The sequence below is a fragment of the Hemicordylus capensis genome, chromosome 3 (assembly GCF_027244095.1).
Source record: "Hemicordylus capensis ecotype Gifberg chromosome 3, rHemCap1.1.pri, whole genome shotgun sequence".
Taxonomy (NCBI): Eukaryota; Metazoa; Chordata; class Lepidosauria; order Squamata; family Cordylidae; genus Hemicordylus; species Hemicordylus capensis.
Genome location: NC_069659.1, coordinates 40,634,213 through 40,652,617, shown reverse-complemented (window position 1 = coordinate 40,652,617; position 18,405 = coordinate 40,634,213). Strand labels below are relative to the sequence as shown.

The following is an 18,405-nucleotide window of genomic DNA, read 5'->3' as shown; positions in this document are numbered from 1 at the left end:
AACGGAGCTGGCAGTTGTGATTGGCCGCCCAGGGCTGCGTCCTTGGTCGTCTGCGGGGAGAGTGGGCTTAGCCCACTCTCCCCGCAAACTTGTGGAGGCAGGTCTCCTTGATCGTGAGACCCGCCTCATAGGCTATGGGGTCATTAACATGATCAAAAACTGTGTTCTATCCAGGTTTGGGAGCTGTGCATTCTCCCAATTTTCAGTTGTGTGGCAAACCTTGGTAGCTTTTCCTTTTACCTTGCTTCTACACAATCACTTCTGCCCAGGTTTACCTCTTACCTTACTTCCACACAACCAAAAATTGGGTGCACACACAGCTCCCAAACTTGGATAGAATACAGTTTTTGATCATGTTAATGACCTCATATAGATTACGTTTAGTTAGTAGTAAATATCAAACTCCTGTTTCTCAGTTAAAGATGGCTTCTTGTTCAGTTACTTATAGAGGATAAGTAATTACTCTGCAACACCAGGGACATCTCTTTAAAAATTGTTCAGCACCATTTTCTTTGAGAGAGAAAAAAATATACCAGAGCTTAAGAGCAGCTTTATTCTAGTGATATGGAAAATGATGTGATCAGTAGCCTTAATGTTCAGCTATTCCTTGATAATTAGCACTAAAAATGTCTGTACCAAGAACAGATACGTCGGGCTTCTTGCAGTTTCCTGGGAAATTGTCAATTTCATAATAGTTGATTGTGCGATAAGTGTTTGGTCCCCCATGGTTAACCCGTCTGTTTAAATGCTTGGAACGCTCATGCTTCAATCTAGAAAAAAGGAATTGCAGGTGGGAGCCATAAACTCTCTGAAAATGCGCAACATTATTTGTCAGCCTGGGCTTCTGCTTACCTCCTGCCTGAAGCTTGTGAGTAAAACTGCTTGTTAATTTCTTCTTTAATATCTTCATCAGTAATAGTAACCTGGGAGAGTCGGAGATTATCGCTTGCTTCCTGATGAAGGCAGAAGGACAGCTGCTGCATTATTCATACATCTTGCTGCTATGAGAATAATCCTAGCCAACACTGTTGTTATAGCTTCCACCTATGGAAGTTTGGGGAGTTATTATGTGCAAGGATCCATACTGAAACAGATGGCAAAAGATTAGCACATGCACAGATAGTGGCTATTTGCATTCTGTACTTTCTAATTACTATAGTGCTATATTGTTATCTCTGTCTCAAAGTTTCCCTTACATTCATATTCATGGCAAGAATCCCCTTTTAATAAGATGTAATTTCAGCTGGATACACATGTATCTGTTTAGTAGAATGGATTCCACCACCACCCCTTCAGGAGTTGCATATTAATTTGACTATGCTGGAAAAATGCATTTAGTAACCACTGATGGTGGCTTTTTGTTTCTGTTTTGGGCTCTTTTTTTAAAGCGCGAAGTAAACACTGGGCTTTGCTTTGGGATTGGAGTATTTATGCTGTCGCCCAGGAGGCCTTTTCTTACAACACACAAAGCCGCCCTGCTTCTATACAGATTTGCTCCAACCTATAAAATAGCAACAGACGGCAGTGCTCATGCAACTGTGCTTCTGGATTCAAAAGCACCGTCTCCCAGAGATTTCAGCCTTTGAATGAGTAGGAAATCAATCCACAAGCACACAGTAAAGAACTCCCCACTGGACTGTGCCTATGGTTTCTAATGCACATGCTACAAGGTGGCTGGTTGCACTGGAAAGCAGACTGTTTTATTCTATCTTGAAATCTAGGAGCAAATTAAAATATAAAGAAAACCAAAAGTCATGCAATAATACTATAACCAGAGTTTAGAGCAAAATGTCTTCATTATTAATGTTTCTCATACAAAAAAGTAGTAAGTCTTCTAGAAATAGTGATCAAGGTGACTGATTGCAGGAGCCAGCAGTACTTCAAACAATATTCACAGTGGATTCAAATATGGAGGTAAGTAGGGGACCGTGCAGCAGGCAGGTAGGTGAGGGGACCTAAGCAGTCCCTCTTCTCAGTGGAATGGCTCGTGTTCGTCAAAAATGTCTGCCCCATTTATAGATATTTATTTTATTTTATTTTTTTATTATTAAAACTTTTATACCGCCCTTCCAAAAGGCTCAGGGCAGTTTACATTAAAACACCATTAAAATCAATTAATAATTAAACAAAATTATAAAACAAAACAATGATTAACAATTAAAAACATCATAAAACAACAATTAATCAAAACAATTTAAAAACAAGTTTTAAAAAGCTGAGAAAGACTGGTTGAAGAGATGTGTTTTCAGGTATTTTCTGAAAATTGCCAGAGATGGGGAGGATCGTATCTCAGCAGGGAGCGCATTCCACAATCTCGGGGCAGCAGCCGAGAAGGCCTGTCTCTGTGTAGCCACCAAACGAGTTGGTGGCAACTGGAGACGGACCTCCTCAAGTGACCTCAGCGGCCGGTGGGGCTCATCGCGAAGAAGACGCTCTCTTAAATACCCAGGGCCTAAGCCGATATGCCTAACAAGCAGATATGCCTGTTTCCCTTTCTAACTCAACACATTCTGCAACGTCGTCATCATGCCGCCGACATACTGACCTCAGCTGTGGAAGCCTCAGAAACGGTCTTATCTTGGTCTGAGATCTGCACGGCAGAGGACTCGCCTTCTAGTACTGGGTGAATGGGCATACTTTGTGGATCTATAAGAATTTCATAAGGAACCATGGGATGCTTCCAGGAGGACCGAGTAAAAGTTTCCCATGGTTCTGCTTGGCCAAAAGTTCCTGTGGGGAGAGGGGGGGGGATAAATAAAAAATCTGGCTTGTTGGGTGGGGGGGCGGAAAGAAATCTCTAGGCTATTGCTGATGGATGCTGCAATTTCCCATAACTACAGCAAAGAAGCACCATCGCTGAAGCAAGTGGCTGACATCTTGACTAAAGGAGGACATCTCATTGAAACTAACTAACTGTCATAGGAAGCTGCCTTGTACAGAGTCAGACCATTGGTCCATTTAGCTCAGAATTGTCTGTACAGACTGGCAGTGGCTTCTCCAAGGTTGCAGGCAGGAATCTCTCTCAGTCCTATCTTGGAGATGCCAGGGAGGGAACTTGGAAGGAACCTTCTGTATGCAAGCATGCAGGTGCTTTTCCCAGAGCAGCTCCACCCCCTAAGAGAAATCTCTTACACTGCTCACATATGTAGTTTCCTGTTCATATGTAACCTTAACCCTCCTTAGCAAAGGGGACAAATCATGCTTGATACCACAAGACCAGCTCGCCTCCCCTTTTAAAAAGGACATACTTGTCCTTTTAATTTAAATGGAACTTATAAGTAAATTTAGTCAGGATGTCGGCCACTGTTTCTAGAGGAAATATTACCTAGGAACCCAAGGTAGGATATATTTATGTAGAATATTGTTCAAACAGCAGTGTTACCATTTGTCTTTTTGTAACGTACAAGGCAGCTCTTTTAGTCCTAACTTCTTCCATGCACCTGGAGATGGAATCCCAGGGCATATTATTCTAACAAGCCAACACAGTGTAGTGGTTAAGAGTGTTGGACTAGGACCAGGAAGACCCGAGTTTGAATCCCATTCAACCATGAAACTCACTGGGTGACTCTGGGCCAGTCATGTATCTCTCAGCCTAACCTACCTCGCAGGGTTGCTGTGAGGATAAAAATAACCATGTACACCACTCTGAGCTCCTTGGAGGGAGAGTGGGATATAAATGTAAACAAAACAAACAAAATTCATAGTAACAATAACTGCACGTGAATTGTATTGTACATGCAATTGTTACATGAATATTACTACAGGAGAGTTTATCAAACAACCTGCTGCAATACTTGATAAGTGAATATTGTTAAGTACAAGAGGCTGTACATAAACATAATAAAAGGAGTTTAGGGCTGATTAGTGTGTGAGCAATGTTACCTGTAGAAATACATTTAACAGTTCTAAATTTTTATTTCAGTCATTGGTCATAGGTACAAAGATGCTATCAAAAAGATTAAACAAACATCATCTTTAAGAAGAATTCAGATTCAGATTAATGGTCTAAACTCAAAGCCCAATAATAATTTGTAACTGATCATTTATTTCAGAGGTTCAGAATCAAATCACTCATTGCCCTGGGCTGCAAGAGAAACTGTTCTGAAAAGCTCCTGTTACTATTCAGTTTTTGCTCCCTCCATTCCCCAGCATTTAGCCAGAGGTATAATAAAAAGGGAGAATGAAGGAAAGGAAAGTTCTGTGGCAACCATTATTCCCTCTAAAGTGTGTGCACGTTTTTGGATGTCCACTCAGTTCAATTTAGATCCCCCTCAGGTTGAATCAGGAAGGCCTCATTCTGATTGCAGGTATGCACACACTGCCTTGATACTGCCGCCCAGAACAAAACTCATTCCTCACAGAGATGAAAAAAATTAGACGGACCTCTGGTGGAAATGTTGACAAATTCCAGAGGAGTTGTCATATTATTCTGTTGTGGCAAAACAAAAAAAAGAGCTTTGTGGCACTTCAAAGGTTAACCAATATATGGTGGAAAACATGTTTTTGTCAGGTGCTTGGAATAGGACCCCAATATCTATAATAATTATACTACAAAAATGGGGCCAGAAGGCCAGCAGTGGAGTTCAACGATAAATGATTCTGTTGTCAGTGATGTTAAAATACACTGTATAATAACAAAGGAGCTTATAATTTTTCTGGTCTACCCTGTTGTTACAGTGGTCATAATAGGCTATTTCCCTTCCACTAAACATCAGTTGTAATTAAAGTTTAAGATAGCCTTTGTATTTTGTGAATGTATCATTTACCAATGTATTCTCCATCCAGGCTCCATAAACGAACAGTACGATCAATGGAAGAGGATAACAGGATGCTATCTTCATCTATAACCTCCAACCTATTTGTTAAATTAGACATGATAATCTGTTAGAGATAGATATGCACAAATCATTATTTTGTTAAAATTTGGATCGATACTTACGACAGAATCAGCTTTAAATGAGCTCTCCAGTGATTCACATCTACAGAAATAGAAAGGAATAGTTCTAAGTTTATGCTCAAAATGTATGGTAGTATATACATTAATATACAAAAACACTGCAATGTTTAAATGTGTTTAAACATTTAAACCTTAAATGTTTAAATAAATAAATGTTTAAATAAATTAAACCTTAAAATATGTTTTAAGGTCAGATGGAGGATAAAACATTTAATCCATACTGTAAAGGCAAAGATGTGAAATATCTCTACTTTAGCAATGCAACACAATTTCTGCAAGGTATATTCTGAACAAAACAAATGAGAAGCAGTTCGTCTGTATGGTGAAAATGTTAAAGGAGGACTTCCAATGCATGCTTGACAGCAATTCACAATTTTTTGGGACAGTAATAGGTGGAGCTTCTGACTGTGTTGTAGATAGAAGGTCCCAAGTTTCAGTCCTAAGCATCTCCATGTAGGGCTGGGAAGGACTTCTGTCTGAAACCTTGGAGAACCACTGCCAGTCAGTGTAGACAATACTGAGCTAGATGGACCAATGAAGGCAGCTTCCTATGTTCCCAGAATCTCAGGGGATGGGGCCACAGCTCAGTGGGAGAGCTGCATCTGCTCTGTGTGCAGAAGGTCCCAGTATCAATCCCTGGCATCTTCACAGGTAGGGTTGAGAAAGAATCCTGCCTGAAACCTTGGAGAGCTGCTGCGGAAAACTTGGAATATAATCAGGCGCGGAGCCTGACCATCAGCGGCCTGTGTGCGGCAGCGGCCCTGCTCACCCAACCTCCCGCGTCTGACGTCAGCGTCAGGCCATTCAACTCCCGAAGGGGCCACAGTGCTGGCCAGTTAATTCCTGAAGGGGCTGTGCAGCCCCTTTGGGAGCTAGTCTGGTGCGTTCACAGCGCAGCCAGGAGTGCCTCTTCTCTGCCTTAAGGCAGGGAAGGGCCGCTCCTGGCCACACCGTGAATGCAGCACCGGCCATTTAACTCCTGAAGGGGCCACGTGGCCCCTTCAGGAGTTAGATTTGGGCTGGCGCTGTGTTCGCAGCGAAGAGCCGCTCCTGGCCGGGCCGCGAATGCAGCGGCCATTAAACTCCTGAACAGGGGCCGCGTGGCCCCTGCTCGGGAGCTAAACCAGCATCCCACGTCTGACGTCAGATGCAGGGGGCATGTGGGGGCTGCGAGGCACAGCCCCTGATTGGGTGCGGCCCGGGATCTTTGGACCCGTTGGCCCAATAGTGGCTCCGCCCCTGAACACAATTGCCCATAATCAGAATTATAACCAGAGCTCAGTTCCTTAGTTTTCAAACTGATTTTACTCTGCTCTAGATAGAAATCCAAAATTTCCCCATATACGTACATGTTGGTGCTTCTTCTTTTGACTCTTGAAGAGCATAATCTTTGATGTCATAGACATACACAAACCCATCTTCATCTGCTGCATATAGAAAGGAGTCATCAGCAGTAACTGCAACGCTGCTGATCAGAGATTTTTCTCTTGACTGATAGATACATTGATAAAGCCACATAGTTAATAAGTTATACCAGGGATAAATTATACCAACTTCTGTATTCTTGTATACACTAATCCAATGGCCAGAACAATCCTACCCTCTCACAGGTGGTTGGTTGTTCTGAAGTTAGTATCATCTAAAATTGTTCTTCAGAGGGTCAGCTGCGATCCAGAAATGGATCGTGCCCTGACCTAAAGTTGGTTGGACCAAGGGCATTTCCACTTTCTGGTGTGTGTTTGTGTCTGTGTCTATGTCTATTCTATTGTAAAGAGAAAGAGAAAGGCGGAGAGAGTGATAAAATCAAGTAGAACCAAAGGAGGACAGGATAACGTTAGTAATTCTGTAGCAGAAAATACTTTGGTAGTTGCAGCTTTTTCCAGAAACAATGTAATATTGTTTGTGGAATAGCAATACAGGAGACCCTTGTTATCTGCAGTTTCGTGAATTGTGGTTTCATGTATTTGCAGACGGGTCTTAGAAACCCAGTTTCTTTATCCATGGCAGGAAATATAGGCAATTTTCACCTATCCGTGGTTCCTTAGTGGCCAGCAATGACTTCTGATGTCATTTCTGGCCCCCATTTTGAAGCACAGAGTCATTTTGTGGCTCTTTTTCATTTATTTAAAAAAACCCAATTTTTAAATAAAAATCAAGAAGATTTGGGGGGGCATACCTCGAGAACAAGGTACTATGATTTTCTACTTCCTTCTTTCTGTTCCCTTCCTACTTTGACTTTTTTTTTTTAGGAGTAAGGAACCTAACCTCTGGATTCCCATAGAGATAAGATTTCTTTATTCACGGTTTCCATATTTGCATTAATTGGTGGGAACGGAACCCCCACAAATGAAGATATTTCTGTATAACAAAATGCAGCAATATAATAATTATAGTAATATATTATAGTAATATAATAAAATGTATATGAAATACATGTAGAGTCTAATTGTGTTTTTTCCACTTGTGAGAAATGGTGGTTGTTTTTTTAACCACACTTTGATTAAAATTTTAGGCCACTTGCGACCATGCTTACAAGTTGGATCCAGCCCATGATGCCAGCTGGCCACCCCCAATTTACATCAATTTACACAGCAACATAGTTCACACAATGATAATCATGGTAGGAGAAGTGTCCTTCCCATTCAGGAGCTGCATGTGCTCCTGTTTTCTGTCATATGTGAGTACAAAACCAGATAGGGCAGGCAGGCAGGCAGTGATTACCTGCTGAGCGGCAGCTGCTGGGAAGGAGAACTCCATCCTACCCAGCAATTGCACCGAGTTCTAACAAGGTGAGAGAAAAATCCCTCCTACCCAGCAGCCGCTTAACAGACGATCATTGTTCACATCTCCTACCTTCCTCTTTACTCACACATGAGCAGAAACCAGGAGTGCACACCGCTCCCAAACTCACTTCTCCTACCCTTTTTATCATTGTGTGAATGTACCTAGTCTTGATTATTGCAATCTTGCTATCAGTTTGCACATGGGTATGTCCCACCAAATTCAATGAGATCTATATTTGACCAGCTAGTATGATTACAAGGATTGTGGCCTTCAACTGCAATCTATCAACACATGAAAAGTTGTGGTCATAGATAGCACATTCCAAAGAGAATCTGACCTTTATTGCATTAAACAGCAAACCTTCCCAAACACTCTGTTTCCAAAATGTTTTGTATCGTTAAACTGAGTTACTTCAAACTTACAGGTGTAAAACTTGCTATAAGTGGATCCACAGCGCACAGACTCCAGAAGTACAGATAGCCTGTATGGAAAAGAATGAATAACATGAGCTGAAATATTTAGTAACAACAAAAATAGAATACTTACATGTTTTAGTTCTTTTCTGGAGTTGCTCCTAGGCTGAAACACAGACTGTATTGCATGAATCCTACCTTGTGGCCCATTGGAAATAAGAGAGGCGACTGTTGATTCAAATTTCACAGCACGGGTCTTTAGAAATATAAGTTGAGTAACGCTTGCATCAAGAGCTGAGGAGAGCAAAAAGAAGATTCACTCATTTAAAGAAAAGGTCATTAAACCGTTAAGGGATTTTATTGTGCTATGACAGCATTGGCCTTGGGTTATTCAATATTTTGTAGCCTAACCTAATTCAGAACATTGTTAGAAGTGTGCTCATATAGGCCAGGTTTTAAACTATCTGCCATTCTTACTATTATGATTAGCATATTCTGTTTGCGCTGCATTGCATGTCCTGTTTTTGATTCGCCCCATTCCTCAGAAGGGTTTGGGTAGCGGGGAAGCAATTTGTAATCTCTCTATACCATGAGCAGCCAACCCAAGGCTCCAGCTGTTATGGGACTACAATTCCCATCATCCCCAGGTGCAACTGAGGGTGGGGATGATTGGAATTGTAGTCCAACAGCAGCTGAAGAGCCTCAGGTTGGTCACCCCTGGTTTATTCACAGGGACAAGGAGTAGCATTGCACTAGTTATGTGGTGCAAGTCCCATTACGTTTGCTCTCCATCCTTTCCCCTTGAGTGTCAGATCAGCATGTGCCCACTGTGAACAAACTCCCTTTTGCCCCATTTCTCCTATAACAGGTTATTGTTGTTGGCCTCCATTTGTTTCATTTAAAAATAAATAAATTGAGGAGTGTCTTAACAGCATTACTGTGGAGCAACCAAACACATTTTTACTTGGATACTTTGGCAAAAAGAAAAAGGATGACTTCTGTGCCTAAGGTTAGGTTGTTATTGTGTATGGTGGGAAGGACGGGATGATAAATTAAATATAAAGAAGAAAAGGGGTATGAGTGGGGATGATAGAGCAAACCTGAAAAAATGGGTGTGAAGATGGTATGTGGTGTGAACACATCCTAAATGTGATTTTTTTTTAAAAGGCAACACATTTTATAATACATTTTTTAAAAGAGTCCTGTGTGGATCGCAACCTCTTGCAACATCCCTCTGAATTAATTTAGGCTATGGGATATTAAATTGTCCAAAGTCATTAATTGAGTTCCCTATTTAAGCAAGACCTTTAATCTAGCTCTGCACTATCAAAACCTATCCAATACATCACACCAAGCAGAATTGCAAAATTGACTTACATATATGATTATATCCTGATCCTATGCTGTAACACAGCTGCTGCAACTCAAGCAGCATCTGCATGACAAATAGGGCAGAGATGTCCAGCTCTGTTTCATTTTTAAAAAAAATTTAAGAGGTCCTTACGCCCAGATGTGGGCTGCAAGTCAGAGCTTCTTTTACAAATAGCTACAGGATCTGACTCGTTGCAAAAACAAACAAACAACAAAAAAAAAAACCTTGTGTAATTACTGATGCTCTACTACAGAGCCCAAATATTGCCAGTAAGGATTGTGTCGGCCAAGTAACTTGGATGCCTGGATTTAAGAGTTCATACCAAATGGAGGGTCATCTCCTGCCCACCCATCTATAAATCATAACATGATCAATTACATATCAGAAGTTAAATTAAAAAGCCCAGTTCCCTGGTGTGCTGGAAACTGGTGTGTTTTAACCATACCAGGCCTATTAGACAGTAAAACAATTTGGGAAGGGCCTCAACCTTGAACCTTCCCAAAGTTTTCCATTTCTACTCAATTCAATATGCAATGATTCATTCGGAAAATGATTAATGGAGATGTAGTAGGCCTGGCAAAAATGTGGGATTGTTTCTCTGCTGCTTACCAGTGGAGGCAGCAGGAACAGGAGTGCAGAATTTATGGCATATGTGGCCTGAGAGCATATTCCAAACAATAATTTCTCCATCATAACTTGAGGTGGCAAGAAGAGTAGGTGGACACTGAGCAATGCACAGAATATCCTCCTTATGTCCCCGGTTCTGGATAAGGGGAAAAGAAAAAAAAGGTCATAGAAAAACCAAAGAGCAATGCTGTTCCACATTCATTGTGTGACAATACATTCAACTAGTTCCCCAAACATATGAGGAGGAACATGTGTGAATGAATGTCTCCTCGCCTGGCGTGTCATCCCACCAAGTTATTTAAATCAGGCAGTGGGGGGTGGTTCAGATGCCCGACCTCCCCACACAATTATGCAGTGGTGGAACTGTGCACAGGCCGAAGAGATGCGTACACAGACACACTCCTCCCCATGTGATCTGGTAGGTTGGTTGAGGGGACATTATCAGAACTGGCCCTCTTTCCCCTGTGTGAGTGAGTGCTCAAAGGCAGTACAAACCTTATGAAACAACTAGGCTAGTCACGCGATGGGAGAAATTGGGGCTAGCGGAGGCTAGCCCAATTTTCTCCCATCGTGCGAATCACCGGACTCGGCTGTGAGCCCAGTGGTTCTTAAGTGGGTAACCCGCTAAACTACCCCTGCCCTTAAACCAGGTTTGCGGAACGATTGCACCGCAAACCTGGTTTTTTTAATCATGTGTTGCTGCAGCATGGTTTTGCGCCATGGCAACTCACGAGGAGACCCCCTCAACCAGGAGGCTGAAAAGCAGCCTCCCAGCTCGGGGGTCTCTCCAGCATGCCCTGTGTGCTCGCGTAGGGCATGCTGGAGCTTTCGGGGGCCATGCAGCCCCCGAACTCCCAAGCCCCCGCTGGCTCCGTGATGGAGCCGGCAGTTGTGTGGGTGGCCGCTGCGGCCGCTCTCCCCGTTAACCCTCTCCAGGCGGCTCCCACTGATTGTGGGAACCGCCTCAACATCACACACAAGGCTGAATGGCAATCTGCTGCAAGATTTTTAGATTTGAATCAAAAAATTCAGTATTTTTGCTAGGTCTGCCCTTGCGAACAAGCCTATATAATAGAGAAGGGGAAAACTTTTAGTAGAATAACTTTTGTGAGTGGAAATGTACAAGGTCTATAAACTCAATGGCATGCTTTATGCCTAAATAACTCAGTGAAGCTCAGCCTCATACATGTAGTCCATCAAAGAATTTCACTTTACTTTGTCCTCCTTCTTAAAGTTATGAACATCTGTCCTTTAAAGAAAAGTTGCCAATGCTCATATGGTTTCTGTTGACAGTTATATAACCCAGCATAAGTAGTTCCATGCCTAATGGGAACTTCAAATGTGTCCTCAGACAGCAAGCTTCTTCGCTGCAGATTACACTGCTTCAAAAACTCAGTGAGGAACTTCAAAAGCCATTTATGATTTGACATGAACGTTTGCTGTTTCAAGAAAAAGTCAACAGGCCTGCTGGGTGTGTGAGCCTGCATAAAGTAGCTCTCTGAACTATTACTTAGGGCATAATATTCTAAGGTAAATTCTTACCATGATCTTTCACAGGACAATCACAAGGACCAATGAACCCTAGCTGAATTGTTCTGAAGCAAAAATATCATTCTCTCAACTTGTTGCTGTTTTACTTTGCTATTTCGTTCCATAGTGTAAACTTTTTTGAGAATGTTTACTGTAAAGCAAGGTATCTACTTTAAAATTAATAAATATAACCAAGTATGACATGGGTACATTTAGCACTGTGGGTTTCACTTTGTTGGCAGTTGAAATATGTGCAAAATAAAGACTGTTTAGAATCTTATCTTTTTTCAGCAGACAAAACATCACTTTTCAAAGAACAAAATCCACCTTAATTCATGTAGTTTATTGGTCAGGCAAATACTGGAAATGGGCATCCAGGAGCTGCACCCTAACAGTGTAGCCCACGGATTCAAATAACTGCATGAGAAGTTCCATGAATGCACTTAAAGTCTGGGTCTTCATTTGTTACCCTTATTTGAACCCTCCTTACAACACGTTTGAAAAGGAGGGAGATTCATAAGCATCTGTAACATGGCACGGGGAGGAGGACAGTCTGCCATTCAAAGGGTGAAAGGTCACACATTCTATTGGGAATGCCTAAAATAGTTCTTCAGATCTCTGCTGGACTTTGAAAACTCTCCCATACAGAAGGGTGTTTCCAAGACAAAAGGATTACTGTCACATTGATAACCTACATTTAAACACCTATGTGCAAGCCTATGTCAAACCTTGTACCTTGTGCCCAGCCTCAGCTAATGATTTTTAAACTATACAAAACACACTTTTTAAATTTGAAGCAGCTGCGATGGAGTCTTACAATATCATCTTGCCAGTGGGCTTGAGGCTTCTGGAAGTGATGGAAGTTATCTGGGGAATCCTGCAACAAGTGAACACAGAACAATATAAATTGTGTGTATCAGTTTTATATCAGTTCCATTGTTTCCCAAAGAACCCTGTGAACTATAGTTCTGTAAGGGTGTTAAAGAATTCTCTGTTAGGGATTGCTAGCTCCCTCCAGAGAACAACAGTTGCCTATGGAATAAGGAAAAATCTATGTTCCCAAACACAGACATACAATAATCTGGGGGTCTCTCCAGAGGCCTTTGACAATCTTATAACCTACAGATACCAGATTTTGCATATACAATCTTGCCACTGAAATTAGCTGAATTTTAGTGGCAAGATTTCAGTTAGCAATACTTTTTGTCCTGGAATATGCTCAGTGAAAGTTAATTTTTATTTTAAAAAGAAATTGTGAAATCATACTTTTCTCTTATTTACAGATATCAATTTTTGCATGAATTATCCTGCCACTTCCATTAGCTGAATTCACTGTTTTTTAACATCATAATATTCTGGGGGAAAGTTTACATTTTTTTAAAGCAGAAATGCTGAAGATAATAATCATATTGTAACGGTTATTGTTCTTAACATATTTTTAATACTAAGTAATCAGATCAATAATTTGAAAGCAACATCATGCCCAAGAGAAGCAGAAGATCTTTCTCAGATTAAAATTCACTATGATTCAAATTTACCATATGGAGTAATTATTCTATAAAATGAATAATGCTTGAAGTTGAAATCCTGGAAATCTCAAACTGCTCTTTTACTTCCCTTTTGCAAGCACATTAATAAAAACATTCTATTACATATATTTAATTTCTTGAATTTTCCTATCAATGTGCTCTACGCAAAATGACTTTGACCAGTCAGCAACTGGCCTTACCAACTAGTATATGATAATTTATACTTATCGCTCACAACAGCACCAATGTTGGTACTAACTGTTTTGAGAAGGAGAGCTGTTCCCCATAGACTGGCAAGTGCCAAGCAAAAGATATGTCTTGTAGGAAAATGTGCTGGAAAGCCTGGGAAGGAAAGAGTTTTTCTTCCCTGGTGCACATGAACACACACTTAACTATGCCATAGACTGGGCCCATTGACCATAATTCAACATGAAGTTAGATATGTTTAAAACTGACTCTTTGTCTTTCTACAGTGTGGGGCCTCCGGAGTAAGCGCTCGCCCCGCTTTGCAGCCCCCTCGTAGTGGCAAATGGGGAGCGACGGACTCAAGTGAGCCCCGCAGCCTCCCGCGGTTCTGGGACGCCCAGCCGGGAGCGAGGGGGAGTGCGAGGGGGAGTCCCCAGAGGAGGGTGGGGAGACACCTGGAAAACATGGGAGGGTGGTATCTATATGGCACGTGATGAATTTAAATAATTACTATACAAGCTTATTATGCAATGATGCTTTTTGTATACCATCTTACTACTTACATAAAACATGTTTATCCTCCTGTCCCATCCAACACCTATGATATACCTGGAAAATCAATCAATCAATCAATCAATCAATCAATCAATCAATGACAGTGAGATTAGTTTCTTTTCTAGGAGATTAGTTTGCAAGCAAGCAAACTAATGAGGTGGGGGCTGTTGAAAAGAAGAATCTGCAAAATTAGAGCCTCAGACTTGTGCAATGCAGGAAATCTGTACAAGGTTACTGTTCCACAGCATATATCCAGCAATGCTTGGCTGCCAACTTATTTGTGAATAAGGTTTGATGTCCAGATTCTGAGGGGAGCCTGGCCTGTACCTTTACATGCAACACAAAAAGGAGAATTTTGTCATGTGTGGTTTGAAGCAGACAACTCATAAGTACTACAGCATAACTGTACTATTGACTTTCTCATCATGCTTCCACAGAAGCTTCTGTAACTAGTGCCACTAGTTCTTGCCTCATAGTTCCGCTGAATTCCCAGAAATTCAGATATTTTAAATGCACCTTGCTTGTAGCAATACCTTGCTACGTGATATCACCTCATCTTCAACATAAGAGGGCAACAGCAGTCTAAGCAAGGGTTCCCAACATTGGGTCCTCAGTTGTTGTTGAACTACATCTCCCATAATATCCCTGGCCTTCAGCCATTGTGACTGGGGCTCATGAGAGTTGTAGTACAACAGTATCTCAGGACCCAAGGTTGGGAAGCCCTGGTCTAAAGGATAGTACCCAGGTATAGTTTGCCCTAGCATTGCAGCTTCTTGTACTACCATACAAGTGCAGCATCCTAATAGACTGCACCATTGCAATGACTTCCATCGTTTCAACACAGGCCATAAAAACCATACTTTATTTCATATGCATTGGTTTCCTCATTTCAACACAAGACTCAGCATTACACAGGACAATACAATGAATATTTATATACCACTTTTCAACAAAAGTTCCCAAAGCGGTTTACAGAGATATAAACAAATAACAAACAAATGGGCTCCCTGTCCCCAAAGGGTTCATAATCGAAAAGAAAAGAAAAGAAAAGAAAAAACACATAAGATAGATGCCAGCAACCGTCACTGGAGAGATGCTGTGCAGGGGTTAGATAGGGCCAGTTGCTCGTCCCCCTGCTAAATAAAGAGAATCACCACTTTTAAAACATGCCTCTTTGCTCAGTTAGCAGTGGATGTTATACCCTGCATCCCCTGTTATACATTTCCCCACTAAGAACTGCCCTTGTGTCACCTTCCACGCCTTCAATGATCTTTATTCAAACATACCACCCCTTCATATTGTTTCACATCTGAAATTTGATTAATAAGGTTTCCCCTCCTAAAGCACTGCCAGACCACACCCTATATGGCAACCATCTCCTTTTCTACTCTGATTCACCAACTTAAAGTATGCCTTCTGTGCTGCTAGGCCAAACTCAAGGCATTTTGCGGCAGCCAGGTTGGTCTCTGGGTCATCTCAGAGAGACCATGTTACTGCTTTACTGATGGAGCTACACTGGCTGCCAATAGGTTTCCGGACAAAATACAAAGTGCTAGTTATAACGTATAAAGCCCTAAATGGCTTAGGCCCTGGGTATTTAAGAGAGCGTCTTCTTCACTACAAGCCCCACCACCCATTGAGGTCATCTGGGGAGGTCCATCTCCAGTTACCGCCAACTCGTTTGGTGGCTACACAGAGACAAGCCTTCTCAGTCGCTGCCCCGAGATTGTGGAATGCGCTCCCTGCTGAGATACGATCCTCCCCATCTCTGGCAATTTTCAAAAAACACCTGAAAACCCATCATTTCGTCCAAGTTTTCTCAGCTTCCTATTTTTTTTAGGCTTTAATCTCTGGTTTATTTTAAATTGTTAAATTGTTTTAAGTTTTTGTATATGTTTTTAACTTGTTTTATGCTATTGTTAACTGCCCAGAGATGAAAGTTTAAGATGATGTACAAATTTGATATAGAGATAGATAGAGATAGATAGAGATAGAAAGATGAATAAAATTTTGAAAGGAGATATTATTAATCTGAATGTCCCTTGAACAGCAACATTACATGCTTAAATGAAACTTGTTTATCTTCTTGGGACTGGTGCTGGCTCAGGGGTCATGAATACGATACTGAGTGGTTTGGAGACTCAAATCCCAATCCCCAACCAACTACAAAGGGCTCACAAGGCTCCATACCAGAAAGATAGGAGGGGAATACGCTGGTCTCTAAAATTAAAAATGCTCCAGGTGAGGCTTGAACTCACAACCTTGTACTGCCTTATAAGTACCATGTGCTGAGCTGACCAATTGCACCACTAGATCAGCGGCTGCGGCTGCTCTCAAAATACATTTCCCCCCATTTGCCTGCCTGCTTCCAGACTCTACACTGAGTTAACAGAAGCATTCTCCCAACAAGTGTCTCTGTGCTAGAACTGAAATGAATATTCCTCCGTATGTCTTATATGGATCAATTTTCCAGTATTCAGTACTCGATGTTACTATATTATATCAATTATATACTATACTAGCTGGGCTGGGCGCAGAGCATCTGTGCCTCCGGCCGGCCCACCCACCACCACTGTCCCCCCACCACGCTGGCCACTCCCCCCATGTTTTCTGGTTGGCCAGCCGGCCCGCTTCTTCTCCCCCCCCATCCCATGCTTTCTGGCTTGCGGGCCAGGCAGGAAGCCAGCCTGCCACCTCCTGCCACCCCCTCCTCCTGGCAGCCAGGCCAGGCCAGCCCACGGACTCCTCCTCTGGCCTACCGGCAGCTGGCCAGGACCAGGGCAGCCCACTGGCCCGTCGCTGCCGCCGCCTCCTCCAGGCAGCCACCGCCGCTTCCTTCGGCCGACCAGCAGCAGGGCCAGGGCCAGGCTGGCCAGCCGCCGCCATTTTCTCCTGTCCCCATTGCTATCCCCAGGCAGCTGCTCTCACAAGAGCTGCCACACATGGGATTAGTGACGGGTATGTTTAGGAGAATTAAATATATAAATATTTTGCATTTGCTATCAATAATGTGACAGTGTTTAATAGGAGGCATGGAATAGTATTTACTGTCTGATCACTATTTTCAGTAGGGATGTGCCAAATTGCGATTTGGATGCCAAATCGTGTTTCAGCACATCCCTAATTTTCAGAAACTTTGACAGTACCTGATATTTCATAGCTCATGGTCATTGTTATTTAACACCCCATATTCCTATTGCTAATACAAGGGAGGATCTGCTGCAAGAGAAGTCAAAACAACAGACAGCTAGCATAAAATGCTTTAAAATACTACACAGTGATGATATGCAGTATGATTCTAGCTGTACTACAAGAATGAGAGTGTCTTTCCTTATGTGCTGTTCTGGTCTGTTCATGACTGATTGCTAATTGATGGGACTGTAGAGCAGGGCTTCTCAACGTGTGGGTCCCCAGATGTTATTGGACTTCAGCTCCCATAATCCCCAGCCCCAGTGGCCTTTGGTTGGGAATTATGGGAGTTGAAGTCTAATTACATCTGGGGACCCACAGGTTGAGAAGCCCTGCTGTAGAGGGATAGGGCTGTAGCTCAGTGGTAAAGCATCTGCTTTGCATGCAGAAGGTTCAATTCCTGGCATCTCCAGCTAAGACTCCTGCCTGAAACTTTGAAAAAGCTACCATCAGTCAGTGTAGACCATAGGGCACTAAACAGACCAATGGTCTGACTCAGTATAAGGCAGCTTCCTATGTTCTTAGGATTAATTCTTATTTTAATACAATCTATTGTATTTTATTTATGACTTTAATTGTTAGCCACCTTGGAGATCCTTGTGAAAGATCAAAAGGTGGGGTGTAAATGGCTGGGTAAAAGTAAATAAGACCAAACTTACTTTTTTCATGCCTGGGCAGCAACAGTCATATCAGAGAAGGAGCAGGCATAACTAGAACCCACAATGTATGCTTCACAAAGCAGATCTCTATTCACTCAGACACAGGTGAGGGAAATATCCCTCTTCAGACTAGAGGTGGTCCAAGACATTATGCTGCCTGAAGTGAAGGAAAATATCATGCGCACACACACACACACACACACACACACACACACACACACCCCTACCTGTGAGTGCTCAGCACTCTCAGGTCATGCTCTCGAGCTCAGATTATATCACCAAGCCAGGCAGTAACAACATGGGAGGTCCTAGCTCACTTGGGAGCAGGGAAGAAAGGAAATAAGCAAAGCACCCCAAGCAGGGTGAGGAGGGGAGAATGAAAAGCATGCCAGTGGGGTGAGGAAGGGTGGTGACAGTGGGCAGCAAGGAGGCACATGGGGTGGCACCCAGGGTGGTGGTGGGCTGGCAACTGCCACCCCATGCCTCCCTCTTCATGCTTGAGGCAACTGCCTCAACCTACATCATGGCAGGACCGCCCCTGCATAGGACACCAGCCCATCCACCCAGCCATATCTACCTATATATCCTTGAGGACCAGGCTAAA

At 42.5% G+C, this 18,405-nt stretch overlaps 1 protein-coding gene across 6 annotated transcripts in view; it reads right to left on the bottom strand.

Annotated features, from left to right (window-relative positions):
• Nucleotides 1-513: 513 nt before the first annotated feature.
• LOC128351156 (WD repeat-containing protein on Y chromosome-like) overlaps nt 514-18,405 on the bottom strand; it is a 36,237-nt gene continuing 18,345 nt past the window's right edge. For 4 of the 6 annotated variants that reach the window (XM_053310364.1, XM_053310365.1, XM_053310369.1 and 1 more), the window contains 10 exons: nt 13,962-14,007; nt 12,501-12,560; nt 10,136-10,289; nt 8,164-8,448; nt 6,307-6,384; nt 4,940-4,979; nt 4,767-4,855; nt 2,546-2,730; nt 853-953; nt 514-770 (listed from right to left, as the gene is read on the bottom strand). In XM_053310364.1, coding sequence (XP_053166339.1) covers nt 590-770; nt 853-953; nt 2,546-2,730; nt 4,767-4,855; nt 4,940-4,979; nt 6,307-6,384; nt 8,164-8,448; nt 10,136-10,289; nt 12,501-12,560; nt 13,962-14,007 — 1,219 coding nt within the window. In that variant the 3' untranslated portion in view covers nt 514-589. Of the gene's footprint in view, nt 771-852; nt 1,085-2,545; nt 2,731-4,766; nt 4,856-4,939; nt 4,980-6,306; nt 6,449-8,163; nt 8,449-10,135; nt 10,290-12,500; nt 12,561-13,961; nt 14,008-18,405 lie in introns of those variants that run through there. The other 2 variants (XM_053310366.1, XM_053310368.1) reach the window with 2 other exon arrangements.